General features: G+C 38.4%; 1 protein-coding gene across 4 annotated transcripts in view; it reads right to left on the bottom strand.

Annotated features, from left to right (window-relative positions):
• The window catches only part of LOC138000286 (uncharacterized), a 134151-nt gene that overhangs the window by 78540 nt on the left and 35611 nt on the right, over positions 1–20000 (bottom strand). For all 4 annotated transcript variants that reach the window (XM_068846591.1, XM_068846590.1, XM_068846589.1 and 1 more), the window contains exons 2-3: positions 4457–4552; positions 3062–3136 (exon numbers count right to left, since the gene is read on the bottom strand). In XM_068846591.1, the coding sequence (XP_068702692.1) occupies positions 3062–3136; positions 4457–4552 (171 nt within the window). The remainder of the gene's footprint in view (positions 1–3061; positions 3137–4456; positions 4553–20000) is intronic.

The raw sequence follows: 20000 nt of genomic DNA, 5'->3' as shown, positions 1-20000 counted from the left end.
TGGGGGGGGGGGGGGGAGGGGGGGGGGCATCTAAGTATCCCGTATATCTAAATATCGTTACCTGTATCCCGTTAATTCCTGTGGTTTGTATCACTATAATACCAGTTCCGTTTTTTAAATACCCTGCATCCCGTTAATTCCCCCCCCCCCCCAAATATCCCATATCCCTATAAGTTTTTACCTAAATCTCCTGTATTCCTGATAACCACTAATAGGGCCTCGTTGTTTCCACTGGATAATTTAGTAGCATTAATAATAAGAAATAACCTCTTTTTGTTTTTAAACAGATAACTTCTCGTTAAATTATAGCTTTATCTTTCTGGTAATCTCTACCCATGTTTGTGCATCCCACGGATACGCCCTTATAGGCGTCTTGTTTCAAAAATATTTTGCTATTTGTTTGGGGCTTTTGTTCACGATCGGTGGTTTGATAGCCTCTTGATTAGCACTTACCTCGTTAACTTTATGATCTCTGTACTTATATGATACAGCTGTAAACAAATTACTTCATGATTGGCTGAGATTGGCTCGTTTGTACGATTTTTATTACTCACTCGTTGTGAAGGATCGTTTAACTCACTCGTTCGTTTACACGATCCTTCACAACTCGTGAATAAAAATCGTACGCACTCACCAATCATGACGTAATCTGCATATCTCTGAAAACTTGAACTCGTATTTAACAATTATTCCATGATAGATAACCAACGAGGCGCCTAGCGCCGAGTAGGCTATAATCATCTCATATCCAAGAAGCGCGAGTGGAATAATTGTTTTATTAAAAAGGTCCCCAAAATATAGAAAACTAGACTACAATAAAAATAAAAAGGGCAAAAAATCACGCATATGCTTGCTGTGTTTGTAGATCATGGTATAATGGCTTATAACCCATGATGGCTTAGCCAATCAAAACTCTCGAATTGCATTATCCAATGATCCAGTTTTTAATAAACCTGATTATCTCTGAGCAATAATGCTTTGAAAATTTACAAATGATGCATGGGATCATTAGTGCTTTTGACACCCAAGAATTTATCGGTTTCTGATGGCTAATGACTGGTTCGCCATAAAAGCTAAAAGGCTTAAATTTGGAGATTGAACTAAGTTTAACAAGTTCTTGTACCATTTGAAGTCAATTTGTGAATTAGTCAATATCAAAAATACAATAATACTCATTGTTTGTCCCTCTAAAATTCTGCATGATTTAAGGTCGGTTTACACGGTACGATTTGTCGGCCGGTTTTGTCGGGCCGATAAATGGTACCGTGTAAATTGTGTACTTTTTCCGCTGAAGATCTTCCCGTTGTCCTTTTAGTATCCGCCATTTTGAACGCTTCAATTCGTTAAGTATTTATGCGCAGTACCCACTCGCATACCCTTTGATTCACATGACAGTCGGCCCGACTCCAAAAAATTTGTTGCACTGCAACAGATTTTTTGAATCGCATCGATTCTCATTTCCATGAATCGGTCGTTCATCGCAAGATTTGCGCTCCGACGCCGTCGGGCTGATAAATCAGGTCGACAAATCGCACCATGCAAACCGGCGTAGAGGCACTAAAAGAGAGCAACGTAGCACGCTGGTGGAGGGAAATCAAAGGTTTGACTGGAGTTAAACAGAGCAATGAATGGTTTCACCAGATGCTGGATGAAAACATTCCTACTGTCGATGCGCTAGCGGAACCGTTTAACACCTTTTTGTATGACCTAACGTCACACCTCACGCCCCTGGAGACGCTCGTCGACATCGCCGTGGAGGTCCCGAGAGAATTTCTAGTTGATTCAAGAACAGCATTCAAGGTATTGCGCGAGATAAAAACAAGAAAATCCAGTGGTCCTGATTGTATCCCTAGTAGAGTGCTGGAACTGTCTGTCTTCGAGTTGGCTCCTGTTATTGCTGATTTGTGCAATACATCGCTTGAGCAAGGCGTGGTCCATAGTCAACTCAAGTCATCTCTGGTTGTTCCCATTCTCAAGACTACGCCTCCTAAAGCAGCCGAAGAAGACCTGCGGCACATAACTCTCACCCCTCAGCTGGTTAAAATCATGGAGGGTTTCACGCACAACTTGCTATATAAGCAGGTGGTGAACCAACCCGATGACAAACAGTTTGCCGTCTGCGGCAAATCTACGACACACGCTCTAGTTAATTTAGTTTATTGTATTCTAGAACATTTAGATAAGGGTGCTTGCTATGTTGTTAGGTGTATTTATTTCTAGTGACCTTTCCTGGAATAAGCACTGCGAACATGGCCTTGCAAGACCTAATAAGCGTTTATACGCATTGAGAGTGTTAAGGAAATGTGGCGTGGCCTGGTAGGACTTGGTTTAAGTGTACTGTAGCCTGGTTAGATCAGTTATTGAATGTGCAGCACCCGTCTCGCCTTCCGGCTTATCTGAGCAAAACCCTTGAATCGATACAAAAGAGGGCATTTAACATCATTTTCCTTGGGCTGCCATACGATGTAGCCCTTAGCCGTCCAGGCTTGCTGCCCCTCAGTCAACGGCGGGAAAAATCGTACCAAAAGTTAATGAAGAATTTCCGGGATAAAGGTTTTCTTTCAAACATAATACCCACTCCCCCCGAAACCCACCACGGGTATTTTCTTCGCTCTGGCTCTGTTGTTAATAGCGGTGTTAAAGTAGTTGCCAGGACTTAACGAAACAATTTTTGTACTTATAAATATCAATAATATAGTTGCTGGTGCCCTTGTAATTCAGCTGTAGCAGCAAGAGGGGTAGATAAACTGATCAATCAATCAATCAATTAGAAAAGCTGAAAGCCACATAGGACGTTGATTCTGGGAATCGCGCCCACTGCGTCGATCCCGCAATATGTCTGCTTGCACGTTTACACGTTTTTAACGTCCGCCCAAACTGATTGGAAATGTGATCCATTTTAACACGGCCACAAACAAAAGGAAAGTGAAGACATTTATCCAAACATTCTCGTCGTTTCTCTGTTTGTTCTTTTTTACTTATCTCTCCCCTTGTACGTCATTTGAGCAACAAAAAAATGAAACAAAAATTGAAGAGTGAAACAGACTGACTATTTATTTACCTCTGACAGGCTGTCATCATCAAAGTGAAACCATGTTCTTTCTGGTCTCGGCCCAAATATCTCCCTCAGCTTCTCCTTAAAGAATAAAACAATAACGATGACAATGATAATAATACCAATAATCACGATTTGGATCAGTGAGGTGAGTGGACTAGTCTCAACAGTGCAGGTACTTAACAATTATTTTACGAGGGCGCACTGGATATGAAGTGATAGATAACGCGCCGAGTTGGTTATGAACATTTCATATCCAACAAGCCCGAATAGAATAATTGTTTTATTAAAAACTCCAGGATCAACAACTCTTCCACCAAAGCATCGATTTCTGCCTCGGTCAATTCCGTTCCAAAACGGCTTTTGCCGGCCGTTTTTTTTCTCGCAGAGCTGAAAACATGTTTCCAGCTCGCTTTATTGCGGACGCATTTTTGACTATATTAGGTACAGCAGGTATATGAACTGATAGCCTGTGTCCGGAGGGCCGAAACAAGGCTAAGACTTTTTTGAATGGCAAAAGTCAAGCCTGGCTTTGTATTTTATTGCGGATTATTGTTAATGGCTTTTAAAATACTGGGCCCAGATGGCTTGATAGCACAGTGATATAAGCACAGCTCAGTGAAACCGCACGGTACATCACTCCATTCCAAGCCTAGGTATTTCCAAGTATATATAATTGCTTGAGTTGTTTCAGCATTTAAGCAATAGAGGACGCACGAGTGGGAGAGTTGGGAGAATTCGAGACAGTTATGCAAACCCAAGACGCAGTCGAGGGTTTGCATAAATGTCTCGAATTCTCCAAACTCCCCCCTCTACTCTCTAACATGCCCCCATCTCTTACAAGCCCTCCCCGCTACAGCCTCAAGTTCTGCATAAGCCCCCATCCATTCCCCTTGAATTTTGCTCTTCAGTGATCAGCAAGAATTGGGATTAAGACGGTGTGGTGTGCTTCTCATGGAAAGGAGGGAAAGTGGTGTCATCAGATGAAGTGGATTTGCCCAATAGGTTACGGTTAAGGTTTGGGTTAGGGTTAATCAATAATCTTTCTTTATGCTCCAAACAAGGTTAAGGCTTTTTTGAAGAGCAAAATTCAAGCCTGGGTTTGTATTTAATCGCGGATTATTGTTAATTGGCTTTTGAAATGCTGGGCCCAGATGGCTTGATAGCACAGCTCAGTGAAACCGCACGGTACGTCATTGCAGACTTCCAAGTGTTTATAATTGCTTGAGTCGTTTCATTTGACAGCTAGGATCTGTCATTTGAACAAATCTGTTCTTGTCCGAATGTCCAATCATATTCATACTTTCCATCAGTACGACTACTACCACGAACCCCCACCCCCCCCCCCCCCCCACCATTTTATTTACTTTGCTCGCAGCTCCATATCCACATTCTTGTTACCTGTGAAAGCGGTTCCCATTCAATCTTGTTTCTTGACTTTGGCGCACTTTGCACTGACTCTTCCTTTTTGACGAGCTTTCCATCCATTTGATTTTCCTTGAAATTAAAAAACAAACATAAAAACTCACCGCCGCTATAAGCATTTCCATCCAACGACAGATTTTTCCTTTGGGAAAAATTTCCTACTGGTATTTTCCACAAGCCTTAACCAGTTATCTTTAATAATATATAGGATACTTGGATATGTAATACATAAATAACAGTTTTTGGTGTGCTTGCCTTTTAGCGAGTGTATTATTTTAAAGTTGTCTGACTGAAAAATAGAAAAACAAATAGTTGTCACATAAAAAACCATCTTTAGTGAATAAATTTGGCAAAGGAACTAGCGCGATCTCAAATAAAATTCGAATTATTAGCTACTTGCGGGAGCCCGCATGAGTAGGGGCGTACAACTTTATTGTATTTCATTTTGTGGAACGGCGATTACACAGCTTTTTAGATGGATTTTCCCACGACACCAGAACTTTCCAGCTAATGAGACAATATTACACATGAGAACTCGTCTAAAGATAGCTTGATCTGTAAAAATGCCGTTACATAGACCTAGTGCTGGAGTCGTTGGGTCATGATTATGGGTTCCTGACCCATGGTGTTAACTGATGTATGGTATCGAGAACAGCAGTAAACTAGAATAAAAAAGGTGCTGGAAACAAGGTTTGTCCATCTTCAACGAATATGTCAGCATGTCAGCAGGCTTTTTGAGGAGTCGTTGTCGCCTAAAGTATGTTTGGTTGTCAAGGTTGCGCGGTGCACATAAAACGACAGATAAATCTGTTCGTAAAATTGGACGTGTTTAGAACATGAAATGGCGAAATGATGAAATAGCGAAATGGCAAAATAAATCCACATATGTTCGCGCAGGTTCCCCAAACTGACGCAAGTTAATCACTGAATCAGTGCAAAAGAAAACAGCTGTACTTGAAAGTAAAAAATATAAGCGAAATTTTGAATAAAAAACGTCTTACCTCGTTTTATTGTAAGGCTTTTTGCCTTGTGTGGTTTTTGCAAGGCTTTATACGATTTTCAGTAAGTTTATGGTCGTTTCTAGCGTCGGTGTTTTTCCTCCGTATCTATATTTATAACCCAAGATTGGAAACTCCGATGCTGCAATCGGAAAGATAAGCTGCTGTAAATTCCACTAGAAAGCTCAAATCAACCCAAAATTCCACTCAGCCCAAGGCCGATAGTGCTGCTATATATTTCAATCCTCATATCAGACAAACGTTGACGGAAATGAATTGAAAAGTCGCCGAAACTGGCTGATTTTGCTTTCTTCCCATATTGAATGCACGAAACGGTTGAAAAACACCTTACTCACCGGGCCCAACTTCAGTTTTGTTGCACACCGGGTGGGTCACGGCGCTTTGGCCTCACAGGAAAGCACTAAGCTGTCCGGAGGAGGCTCAGGGAAATCCGATGTTTTAAAGATGTTTCGGAAACAAAACATAAACAATCAGCGCGTTTTACAGAGTAAATTGTCACTGAGACCAAAACACCGTAGCCCACCCGATCGTCAAGGTGTTTTTCTACCGTTTTGTGCACGCAACATCGCAAGAAAGCCTCCCCGGAAAGCAATATTATCCAGCCTAGTTCGGTGACTTTTCAATTCCATTCCGTAAACTTTTGTCTGATATGAGGATTGAAATATATAGTAGCACTATCGTCCTAGGTCTGAATGGAACTTTGGGTCGATTTAAGCTTTTTGGTAGAATTTACAGCAGCTTATCTTTCCGACTGTTGCATCGGAGTTTCCAGCCTTGGGTTAATATATAACATAGACGAAAATCGCATAAAGCCTTACAAAAACCACACATAAGGAAAACATAAGGTAAAACATTTTTCTTCAAATTTTGGCTCATATTTTTCACTTTCAAGTACAGTTGTTTTCTTTTTCATTAATTAAGGGATTGCGAACTAGTAGCAGACATAAAACAATTTTAAAGTTGAAACACACAGTTTTGAGTTTGCTATACATGTTTCGGATGACCAACGTCTGTTTTTCGCAAGAGCACCTACACAGGCCTTTTTACCAACTTTCTCAGTTTTGCACCTTTCCCCTACAAATTGGGGTTAATACGAACGTTGGTGGACAGGACTTTTAAAATCATGAATAACACCTGGTCGGCTTCCACAACAACATTAAGGAGCTTACCAACATTCTGGGAAAGAATCATTTTCCATCCAGTCCTGTAAACAGCACTGTAAAACAATACCTTAGCAATTTATTTTCCGCCACTTTGCGTGCTTCCGTGGAAACCAGTTCTAATGAAATTCGCACGCACTACAGTGTATTACAAATTACCTTTTGTTGGCCCCTTCTCGACTTATGTTCAACACAGAATCAAGCGTTTAACCCAACGCTACTGTAAGAACTTAGTCATCAAGTTAGTGTTTGCCCCATGCAAGATCAAGAACTTATTTAGTGCCAAAGATGCCATCTCTAATTTATAACGATCCGGTGTCGTCTACAAATTTTCTTGCACAGGCTGTAGTGCCTGTTATGTTGGTGAGACAAACCGAAATCTTGCTACACGCGTTCGTGAACATTTAACATCCGATAACAACTCACACTCATGGGTCAGAAACATGCAGAGATTTGTGCTCAGAGAGTTGCTTTTCAATCCTTGACACCGCTTCCACGCCTCTTCAACTGAAAATCACGGAGGCCTTACACATATGTTCGGAAAACCCCTCATTAAACAAGCAAGTTCATCATGTTAATTTAACACTTACATTTTAATTTTTCCGTGTTAAATACCCATTGCTTTTTCTGTCATTGTATTTTCTAGTGCCCTATATTCACGTTGTTATTTAATATTCATACTTCCTCTTTAGCTGTCTTTTATATCATACCGACTTGCGGTTTATTTGTATTCGCAACTGACGATCGATATTGGTCATGCGAAACATGTATTGCAAACTCAAAACTGTGTGTTTCTACTTCAAAATTAATTCAGGGATTAATTTGCTTCAGTTTGGGGAACCCGTGCTAATATATATGGATTCATTTTGCCATTTCGCTATTTCGTCATTTCATGTTTTAAACAGGCCCCATAAACTTTTCACGAAATAAACTTCACTCAAGCTTTATTTATTCTTAAGTTGCATAGTATGGAATGCCATAACTGTCTTATGATACTTTTGGTCACGATATTCGGTGCTTAAATTACTATATTCAGTGGTCATTTTATTATACGGGGTGGTTTATTCGTTCAGTGTTCACTTCATTGTATTCGGTGTTTATTTCACTATACTCGGTGATTAAATCATCCAATTCGGTGGCTCCGACAACTGGTGAACACTTCATTATCTTCGGTCCTACCAACATTATACTCGGTGGTACAATCATTATCTTCGTTGCTCTTTTCGTTATGACCGTCACCAGGCTCCCAACAAACACTATTGGAGGTAAATCACCCCAATTCCCACTTATCTTCTAATCTGAAAATGGCGGAAATGACAGGATTTTCAAGTTCACGTCATAGCTCAACACCTTAGAGTATCTCCATACACCCTTAAGAGAAGGATGGCAAAATACGGTCTTTCTAGTTCACGATCAGATCGTTCCAGCAAAGTCAATTCTTCCCACTAAAGACTCGGAGTCAGATTGTTCAACTCAAAAATAAATGTCTCACAGTCCCTTCTGTGCCCCGGGGTGGGAGGGTGGGGCTACTCCCAGAAAAATTGGGAGGGGGAGTGTGACCCGCTTCCTGGAACCCTTACCCTGTTTTGATACCCTATTTCAGACCTATTTCAGATGTTACATGGTTGGCGTAATAATTTGAGCAGGGCTTCTGCTGATGGTCAACTCGCCTAATGGCGAAAATGTAGCTTCTTCTAAAAAACACCGAATTGACTTGAGTGCACAATCCATACCGTATCTCAGAAAATCTCTCAAATCGATACCAAAGCGGCTAAAAACCCATACCCTTTGGGGTCGTGCATACCTATATAGCCCATATAAGGGAGTATCCCCCCTTCCAAAAAAAAAAATCCGGGCTTCTGAGTTAATCCAATCACTGCTTTGGTCACGCAAGCGAGACGAGGGGAGAACGGTGATAGAGCGAGATATCTCGCTACCAGGGACTGTGAGCAGTCTAACTTGAAAAAAGACAAGACTACATTCTTATCCAATGAATATGTAAAAAAAAAATCCTGCTCAATGCATGGTCTAGTTGATAGAACAAGTTAACACAAATGCTCTTTCGTTGCTGACTGTATTCGAACTTTTCGATTTTCGCTATACAAATACTCTAGGAAAAATCGTTCCTTTTCCTTCGTAAAGGGCACCTTATTTAAACTTTCAGTTGATAAGTTGTTCTGTTACGCATGAAGGAACTTCAAGTTCACCCTTTTCAGTTAAGTCTGTCCTAACTATTCTAAAGATTTGTTATGTGGTTATTTCTAAGTGAAATGATCTGACGTCAGTTTTGCGGAACAAACTCACTGTGTATCGATCTGACTTGGAATGACATGACCGTATAACCACATGCAAATGAGTAATGTAGCCTCCCCCGAAAGTCCAACAATTTCGTCAAGTTCCTGAAGTCCGCTATCTGTGTCTTGAACTTGAAAGTCGAATGTGATATACCGAATTTTCCACTTCGAAGTCAAGTATTATTCAAAACTCCGATGTCAAACTTTAATGTTGGATATAAAACTTCAATTTCAAATGTGAAAATCAAGGCAAATTTGAAACTTGGATGTCAAATTCTGATGTTGAAGTTTGCTCCATAGTATTTACACCCTGCCGCTTCATTTCGCTTGCAGATAATGGTGGAACTACATCAGGTGTGATTTTGTCCTTTTCAAATACCTCCGTTAGATTACTTGAATTTGAGAATGGAGCTCGAGGTTTTCCACCATTTCCAGATTTGAAGATACGCGGGAATTAGGATTATTTACCTCCAACACAACATCAACACAACCTCGCATCAATTCTCACCAAATTTTTTCGATTTCGCTTGCATTTGCTCGCTTTTTTCACTCGAATTTCGTACTTTTTTTCCAACTTTTAGAGTTCAACAAGGAATTTAATAAGACAATTATTTCATTCGCGCTTGTTGGATACGAGACTGGTTATAGCCAACTCGGCGCTATGCGCCTCGTTGGCTATTTACCATCTCATATTCAACGTACGCACCAAGTATAATGAAGTGTTGTTGTCATTCTATATTCAATGGTGTTGTTCAACAAGAATATCTCACCATTTTGTTTTGCATCATTTCTTCGTTTAACTCGAGTACAACACTTAAATAAAACTATTCCTTTCATTTGATGGGTACATTTGTCGTTTCAAACCCATGGTTTTTGTTGTTAGGCGAGATGAATGTTTTGATTAATAAATTTAGTTTTTGTTTTACCTCAAATGGAAATTTGTGGTCATACCCCTGAGACTTTTGTCTCACTTCGTGATATGGGAATTCCCGTTAACGGGGAATACCTCTGTTAGTATACTACCTGTTGGCAAAATCTGGTAACGTTTCATGGTGCACTCCCAATGCACCCTAGCCAGACAACGTTCCGTTGCTCGGATATCATTTTGAAAATATTAGTATTATAGCCTCGCACTTTCTGACATTGCTAGTTTTTAGAAACTACACTCTATCGTAAATGTAACGTTCTCACCAAGTCCTACAAACCTTAGATTTAATTCAGGCCAAATGATTATTTTGTGGATTCTTCCGTTAACTTTTCGTGGCATTTCTTGTCGATACGACAGTTCGGGAGTGGAATTAGATTGCACTTGAAAACTTGAAGGCCTCTGCATTTCTGTTTATAACTCAATAACTAAATCGTGATATGGGGATCGGCTGGGTCAAAAGATTTTCAAAGACTACCTTAATAATTTGGTGAAATCAAAAGAAATTTAAGTAGTGCACCCGTTGGTCAAAATAACGTTCGAAGCAGGGCCATCTAAGCAGACATATTTGCTTCTACATATCAGTGATGGCGTGGATCACATGTCACACAACCGTTTGCTTGCAGTTACGAGATAGAAATTTAAATTTTTAAGAGGGGACTAACTTAGCTGTAAAGTTAGCATTGTTGCTAAGAGAATTTTTTCAGGTTTTCAAACCCTGTTTTGCAAATGCAGTATTCTCAGTGAGGTGCACAGGGGTGAACAAACTTTAAAAATGGGCATTGCACTGTGCAACTCAGTCACTAACAAGTACAAGAACCACTTTCCTGTAGAATTATATAATTTTTAATAAGAGAATAATTGTTCTCTTATTAAAAATTATATAATTATGTAGCAGTTTAATTGTACTACCTGAGCCAAGAGAGATCTAGGCACTCCAAAAGGATCCTTGTGAGATTTGCAGTCCAAGCCTTGACACATGGATTCATATGTACAGTTTAAAAAGTCAGAGGACAGACAACTTTTGGAGGCTTAAAAAGTAAAATTTATTAAAAATGTTCCAGGTATTTCCATATCATTTGAATGTGAATGCTACATTATAATGCAAATTCAATACACAAACAATCTTACCCCCAGGAAATTTGAATTGGGTACAACACTGAGTTAGCCAATTTGGTCTATGTGTTTAGGTTAATAACTACCTGTGACAATTACGGTATACACTTAAGCTCTCTCCAGTTGTTACAAAATTTACATAGGTTGCCCATAAATTAGTATTGTAACATTAAAGGTAGTTTATACAAATTTTGTCATCTTATTTACAAGAATTTTCAAGAAAGTGCAAGTTATTTTTTTGGAGGTCATTATACCTAAAAGTTGTGTGAAATGCTTCATTAAAATAGTAATTGTGACATCACCAGGTGAAACATTTGTGACTGCAATCAATAATGTGAATACATTAAAGTTAACAACTACATGTATCTCAGGCAAAGAATGATCATTATATTTTTAACTTAACCCATTGACATCCAAACCGGCCAGACTTAGTATTTTACTCTGTCTAACGCCAGACGATTTTACTCATCAATGGGGAGCCCCTGGGAGTCAATGGGTTAAATGTACCAGTTGTACTCAACGTATTGAACAGGATATCCATTCAGTTGCAATACTTAGGGCGCTTTCCATTTGACAGAACTGACCGGCCAGACCGGGCATTTGGGAGGAATAACTCTACAACGCCTTCAAATTAACAAACCTCGAGGATGATACATACTTTTCCATAAGAATGAGGGATTATCGTGCAAGTGTTCCTTCAAATTGTTGCATTTTCTTTGCAAAATGACAGGTCCGGCCGGCCAGTTCTGACAAAAGGAAAGCGCCCTTAGTCTGATAAATAAGCAATACAGGTGTACATACCAGTGAGTAAAGAAATCAGTATTAGGCAAAATAGTATTAAAAAATTGCTTTTTAAAATAGGATTTTAGATATGCTGTTTTGAAGAGAAAGAGGAAGGTCATTTTCCAATAAAAGATGAGCAGAATTGTCGTATATCAGTTGTAGCGTAAGGAAGGAAGGAATAAATGCTGCAAACTAAGACACATCCTGAGTTGAATATTATTTTATATTGCTTAGAAACCCAAGATAATCATACATATTATTAACTAATTATGTTCATTTCAACATTAATTGTCGTGAAATTTCAATAGACCTAACGAAAGATAATGTGAGGTAATATAATCTTTTAGGGGAACAGCAGGTCTTAAACACAAGTCACATTCCACAGGTCACTCATTGCAGGTCATTGTTTTACCTTTTGGAAAGTAACCCTAACCCTCCATTTGGCTAACCCTAGGCCCAAGGTTGGTTTTTAGGCCTAGGGTTAGCCAAATTAAGGGTTTTGGGTTACTTTCAAAAAGGTAAAACAATGATCTGCAACGAGCGACTGGTCAAATGTGACCTGTGTTTCAGACCCGCAGTAGGCGAACGTCATTGATGATTCTAATAACTTTTTAATTACCCCACAATGTGTGATGAATATAAATACAACTTTTGGTCATGCACAATCTGTGATTGGCATGAACTTCCCCCTGATGTACTCAGCCTTGATGATAACAATGCTTTTAAAGTGAAACTACTGCACTAACCAGTCCCTACCGACCACCTGCCTTATACCTTTTCAAGGTTTTGCAGAATCTAGTATGAAGATACATGTAGATATTGCAGCCATTTAGTGAATGTGGGTAAATAAGCGAATAATAGATATTGATTAGACAATGTTCACTGAGATAATGCTTAACCTTAACTATGATGTAATGCAATTGTCACAATACATGTATAATGAATATCATGATGCCAGGAAAGGTGATGGTCAATTCACATAGTGACTTTACCCAAATATCTTAAGATTGAAACTTGTTCAAGGCATTGACCAGCTTAAGTAAGTTGAATTTACTTTCTGATGAGGTTGGAAGATAAAATATTGAGTTTTATTTGAATTTCAAGTTGACTTGTTGGCACAAAGCAAGTCCTAAATATTTGGCGGTTCAAAGTTAATGTGAATTAGAAGTTCATCTGTATAAATTATAGTGTTTTGGCATGCTGCATTGCAGAGGTTTCCCCTCCACATAATGTATACAGTAATTTTAAGTACTTTCTATTTACAGCGTGTCAAGTGGATAAAAAGGTCACAAAATAAGAAAATCTAAAAGTAGGAATAAAATAGCAGTTTTTAAATGGACATGCATCATTATAGTCATCATCGTGAGGTTCAAAATAATTGTTTTGTCAACATGCAGCACAAGCTTACTACATTTTTCTCCAGCCATGAGCACGAAAAATAGGAAAATTTCCCTGAAAAACAAACGAACTTTAAAGACACAGAAAAATAGGAAATAGCAATAGCTCGCCTGCACCTTCATCAACTATCTACTGTGCAGCTTCCTACAGTTCCCCTATTATCTAACCCCAGATTTCAATCCATGGCGTTATAGTAAAACCTCCACACAAGTTGCTAGTTCAAACTAGTAATTAAAATTTAGGAACTGGGGAAGAAGAGGACGATAATAACGATGGCATTTCTTATAAAGTTTTTTTCTGTTGACAAGAAGGAAAGTAAAATACATTAATTTTTAAAAGAACATTCAACAGGCTGTGCTTGCTTATGTTAGCTTGAGATTATATACAAAACGAAAGGAATAACGAACTCATCTTACCTCAGCAGACTTAAACTGACAGGGCGGTCTCGGCTGAACTCCCACTCAATCGATCTATGACAACATTTACTCGGAAATCTGCCCAATTATGCATGAAGCCACCGACGAAAATTCGATCACGCAAGAGCGAAAGACTGTAAAGAAGTTTTACCACTGAAAATACCGCTATTCCGAAAGAAAAAACACGTGTACACGATGCCATTGCTAACAAATATTCCTAGAGCAAGTAATGGAACAAGACATCTTCGGCCGCCATTTTAATTATTTTGCTCGCGCGCGTGTCAAAAAAGCCTGGGCACAAGCAAATTATCAACCAATCAGACAAAAGTCCCCCTTGCTGCTACACGTAGCAAGGGGGACTTTTGTCTGATTGGTTGATAATTTGCTTGTGCCCAGGCTTTTTTGACACGCGCACGAGCGAAATAACAAACAAAATAGCGGCCGAAGATGTCTTGTGGTCGTCTTCTGGCATTGCTTGCTCCAGGAATTTTTTTATAGCAACAGCATCGTGTACATCTTTTTTTCTTTCGGAATAGCAGTATTTCAGTGGTAAAACCTCTTTACAGTCTTTCGCTCTTGCGTGATCGGATTTTCATCGGGGGCTTCATGCACATAGATAGATTGAGGTGGGAGTTCAGCCGAGGCCGCGGTGTCAGTTCAAGTCTGCTAAGGTAACATGGGTTCGCTATTCCTTTCGTTTTGTGTATAATCTCAAGCTAACATAAGCAACCTCAGCCTATTAAATGTTCTTTCAAAAATTAATGTATTTTACTTTCCTTCTTGTCAACAGAAAAAACCTTATAAGAAATGCCAGTGTTATTAACATCCTCTTCTTCACCAGTTCTTAAATTTTAATTACTACAGTCCCGGACAAAATTGTTGAAACACTTTACAATACCTTGCCCTCCCACAATGTTGTTTTGGCAAATGGGCTGAGAAACTCGCGTTAAAACAACATTGTGAGGGAAGAGTGAGCTGCGAAAGCGTCAGATCTGCATAGTCGTCTACTGTTCCAACGAATTTTGTCAGACTGTAGTTTCAACTACTAAGCAACTTGTGTGGAGGTTTTACTATAACGCCATGGATTGAAATCAGCGGTTAGATAATAGGGGAACTGTAGGAAGCTGCACAGTAGGTAGTTGATGAAGTGCTTGCAAGTTACATTATTTCCTATTTTTCTGTGTCTTTAAAATTCAATTGTTTTTCTGGGAAATTTTCCTATTTTTTGTGCTCATTGCTGGAGAAAAATGTTGTAAGCTTGTGCTTCACGTTGACAAGACAATTATTTTGAACCTTGCAATGTTGACTATAGGGAAGATATCGTTGACATCGGCTATTGTCATAAATGTGCCAACCAGAGCCTCATTGGCTGTCAAAACAAAAGGTCTTTTGTTCCTGTGGTTTGCAAATTTGAATAACAAAAGCAATGTTTGTAAACAGATATCTTCCCTGTAATTAAGCATTGCCATTTAAATATTGCTATTTTGTTCCTACTTTTAGGCTAAAAAAAACCGATTTTCTTGTTTTGTGACCCTTTTATCCACCTGACACCATGTAAATAGCAATTTGTTGAAATTACCGTATACATTACATGGAATGAAACGCATGCATGCCAAAACACTAAAATTTATACAGATGAACTTCTAATTCACATTAACTCTGAACTACCAAATGTTATGGGCGGCCGTCACTGCCAAAAATACGAAGTATGTCAAAGGAATATAGCAATGTCAATTGGTTCATTGGCGCAGTGCAGAAGAGACTAAATGAGTTAGAAATGATGCAGCCTAAATACAAGTACTCGTGTTGCCTTTTGTCAAATGATTCACTCAAAAAGTAAACGAACTAGGAAGATATTAAATTGTCTAGTCATTTCTGTTAAAACGGAAGAGACTAACTAAAACCGTTCTATGGAAATAAAGATCGGTTCATCTTCCAAACACGAACTGGTATAGTGTGTCACCAAACGGTCCGGTGTGATGTTAATAAATGGCTTATCTTAACTTGACGTGGTTCAGTCCATCGATGTTCAGTGTAATATGAATCGCTTTAACGAAAGGTCAATTGATTTAGTGTAATTACAAATGCTTTATCGAAACAACAAATGACTCATATGGTATGTATATAAATCCACCTAACATGAAGTGGTTTATGCAAAGGACAAATGGTTTACCTTGATGTGAAATGAATTAAAGAAAAAAAAACACAAGTGGTTCAAAGTATCGGCAAATGATTCAATGTAATCTGAAACGGTTTAACAAACAGACTATTGATTTAGCGTAATCACAAATGGCCCAGCAAAACAAAAAATGGTCTGAAAAGAACTGAAATGCTACAGTCCACTAAGAAACGAATCGACCTAATATGAAATGGTTTTCCCTAATGCAAAATGAAGTAGAGAAAAGACAAATGGTTTGGGGCGACCACAAACGATTTAACCCTTTGCGTGACATACAACACTTCGCCAAACAGCCAAATGTCGAATGGAACAGCCATTACTAACTATGGTTAAAGCGATTCATATTACACTGAACATCGATGGACTGAACCACGTCAAGTTAAGATAAGCCATTTATTAACATCACACCGGACCGTTTGGTGACACACTATACCAGTTCGTGTTTGGAAGATGAACCGATCTTTATTTCCATAGAACGGTTTTAGTTAGTCTCTTCCGTTTTAACAGAAATGACTAGACAATTTAATATCTTCCTAGTTCGTTTACTTTTTGAGTGAATCATTTGACAAAAGGCAACATGAGTACTTGTATTTAGGCTGCATCATTTCTAACTCATTTAGTCTCTTCTGCACTGCGCCAATGAACCAATTGACATTGCTATATTCCTTTGACATACTTCGTATTTTTGGCGGTGACGGCCGCCCATAAAATGTTTATCACTTGCTTCGTGCCAACAAGTTAACTTGAAATTTAAATAAAACTCAATATTTTATCTTCCAACCTCATGAGAAAGTAAATTCACCTTACTTTAGCTGGTCAATGCCTTGAACAAGTTTCATTCTTAAGATATTTGGATATGTCACTATGTGAATTGACCATCACCTTTCCTGGCATCATCATATTCATTATATTTGTGACAAGTGTATTAAGATCATAATTAAGGTTAAGCATTATGTCAGCGAACATTGTCTAACCCTGTGACACCCAAACCAGCCTAAACCGGACGATTTTACTCGTCAATGGGGAACCTCCCCCCGGAATCAATGGGCTAATCAATATCTATGATTTGCTTATTCACCCATATTCACTAAATGGCTGCATATCTACATGTATCTTCATACTAGATTCTGCAAAATCTTAAAAAGACGTAACACAGGTGGTCGGTAGGGACTGGTTAGTGCAGTAGTTTCACTTTAATAGCATTGTTATCATCAAGGCTGAGTACATAACTGGGAAGTTTATTCCAGTCACAGGTTGTGCATGACCAAAAGCTGTATTTATATTCATCACACATTGTGGGATAATTAAAAAGTTATTAGAATCATCAAATGACATTCCCCTAGGACCTGTCTAAAACACAGGTCACATTTGACCGGTCACTCGTTGCAGGTAATTGTTTTACATTTCGAAAAGTACCGGTAACCCAAAACCCTCAATTTGGCTAACCATATAGGCCTAAAAACCAACCTTGGGCCTAGGGTTAGCCAAATTGAGGGTTGGGGTTACCGTTACTTTCCAAAAGGTAAAACAATGACCTGCAAGAAGTGACCTGTCAAATGTGACGCTGTTCCCCTATAAGATTATATTACCCCACATTATCTTTCCTTAAGTCTATTGAAATTTCACAATAATTATCATTAAAATGTACACATTTATTTATGTATGATTATCTTTGGTTTCTAAGCAATGTAAAATCATATTCAACTCAGGATGCATCATTGCAGCATTTATTCCTTCCTTCCTTCCTTATGCTATAACCGATATATGACAATTCTGCTCATCTGTTATTGGAAAATACTTTTGGAATGACCTTCCTTTCTCTTCGAAACAGTATATCTAAAATCCTATTTTAAAAAGCCCTTTTTTTTTACCCCATTTTGCCTAATACTGATTTCCTTAATCGCTGGTATGTACACCTGTATTGCTTATTTATCAGACTGTCTAAATATTGCAACTGAATGGATATCCTGTTCAACAGATTGAGTACAACTGATACATTTAAAGTTAAGGATATAATAATCATTCTTTGCATGCTATAGTTGTTAACTTTAATGTATTCACATTATTGACTGCAGTCACAAATGTTTCACCTGGTTATGTCATAATTATTATTTTAATTACCGGTAGCATTTCACACAATTTTTAGGTATGATGACTTCCAAAATATCAACTTGTACTTTCTTGAAAATTCTTGTAAATAACATGGCAAAATTTGTATAAACTACCTTTAATGTTGTAATAATAATTTATGGGCAACCTGTGTAAATTTTGTAAATGGAGAGAGCTAATTGTTATAGTTCTTTGTCAAATTGGCTAACTCAATGTTGTACCCAATTCAAATCTCCTGGGGGTAAGATTCTTTGTGTATTGTATTTGCATTACAACGTAGCATTCACATTCAAATGATATGGAAATACCTGGAACATTTAAACACATTTTATTTTTAAGCATCCAAATGTTATCTGTCCTCTGACTTTTTGAAATGCACATATAAATCCATGTCAAGGCTTGGACAGCAAATCTTACAAGGGCCCTTTTGGAGTGCCTAGATCTCCCTTGGCTCAGGTAGCACTGTTAAACTGCTACATAATAATAATTTTCAAATAAGAGAATAATTGCAGGAAAGTGCTTCTTGTACGTGTGAGTGACTAAGTTGCAAAGTGCACTGCCCATTTTAAAAGTTCATTCACCCTTGTGCACCTCACTGAAAATACTGCATTTGCAAAACAGGGTTTGAAAACCTAAAAATTCCCTTAGCAACAAAGCTAAATTTACAGCAGTTAGTACCCTCTTAAAAATGTAAATTTCTATCTCGTAATTGCAAACAAATGGTTGTGTGACAATGTGACCCACAAAGTGTCACACCATCACTGATATGTAGAAGCAAATATATCTGCTTAGATGATTCTGCGTCGAACGTTATTTTGACCAAGGGGTGCACTACTTAAATTTCTTTTGATTTCACAAAATTGTTAAGGTAATCCTTGAAAATCTTTTGACCAAGCCGATCCCCATATCACGATTTAGTTCTTGAGTATAAACAGAAATGCTGAGGCATTCAAGTTTTCAAGCGCAATCTAATTCCACTCCCGAACTCTCATATTGACAAGAAATACCAAAAAAAGTTAACGGAAGGATCCACAAAATAATCATTTGGCCTGATTTAAATCTAAGGTTTGTAGGACTTAGTGAGAACGTTACATTTATGGTAGATTATAGTTTCTAAAAACTAGCAATGTCAGGAAGTGTGAGGCTATAATAGTAATATTTTCAAAATGAAATCCGACCAATGGAACTTTGTCTGGCTAGGGTGCATTGGGAGTGCCAGACTTGCCACTTTTTTGAGATTTACTACATCATCAGATGTTTTTGTTACTGATACGCTGACAATTTCTTTCACAAAATTAATAATGAAGGTTTTCAAAGACGGCCAGTTGCTCACACATGTAGCTACACGTTAGAACTACCGGTACCAAGCACCCATTCAAGCTTCTGTGAGTTCAGAGAAGAGTTCATGGCTGTTTTAAATGCAGATAATTGGGAAATGACCATAAATTAAAGATAAATGATGCTCTCATTTACATTTGTTTAACCACCCAGTCTGGTAATAGTTGAGGTTTCATTTAAATGGAAAATTTTTCCTCAAAATAACACGTCTTTATTAATAATGCAAAATGCAGGTCATCAGTATAGGGAAAATGATTACCAAAGATCAGATGTTCCAGATATTTCTCCAAACTAGTATTATAAGAAATGTGTCATGAACATTGACGAGAATGTGCTTGTCTAGTAGTGGAACTTACAGAATTAGGTTGGATAGCACAGTTGGAAGTACCCGCGGGTAGTCTTCCTCCTCTGCAGGGAATGGTCCTGATGGATCAAATCCATATTCATGTGTGCTATCGGTATCAAATACACTCGCCACTTCAGCATAACTAGACTGTTCATTCCCAAGCATACCAGATATATATAACTGTGGTGGAGAACGGTTTCCTTCGGAGGATAAGGGATGGCTTTCCCATTGGTTTTTGAACTCTTCTAAACATTTGTAAATTCTGGGGATGTATGTGTAATGTAACGCAAATAAATGCAGTTCATTGAACACATTGAACACAGTAGCAAAAACAGCTCCTTGAGCCAACAAAAAGCAATTTAAGTCATAACCACGTCCTTCTTTCAACCCAAACAACGCTTCAGGATATGCTAAGGAATCGCACCCTACTCAATTAC

This window comes from Montipora foliosa, chromosome 4 (genome assembly GCF_036669935.1).
Source record: "Montipora foliosa isolate CH-2021 chromosome 4, ASM3666993v2, whole genome shotgun sequence".
Taxonomy (NCBI): Eukaryota; Metazoa; Cnidaria; class Anthozoa; order Scleractinia; family Acroporidae; genus Montipora; species Montipora foliosa.
The sequence above is the reverse complement of the archived record's forward strand: the minus strand, read 5'-3'. Positions and strand labels throughout refer to the sequence as shown.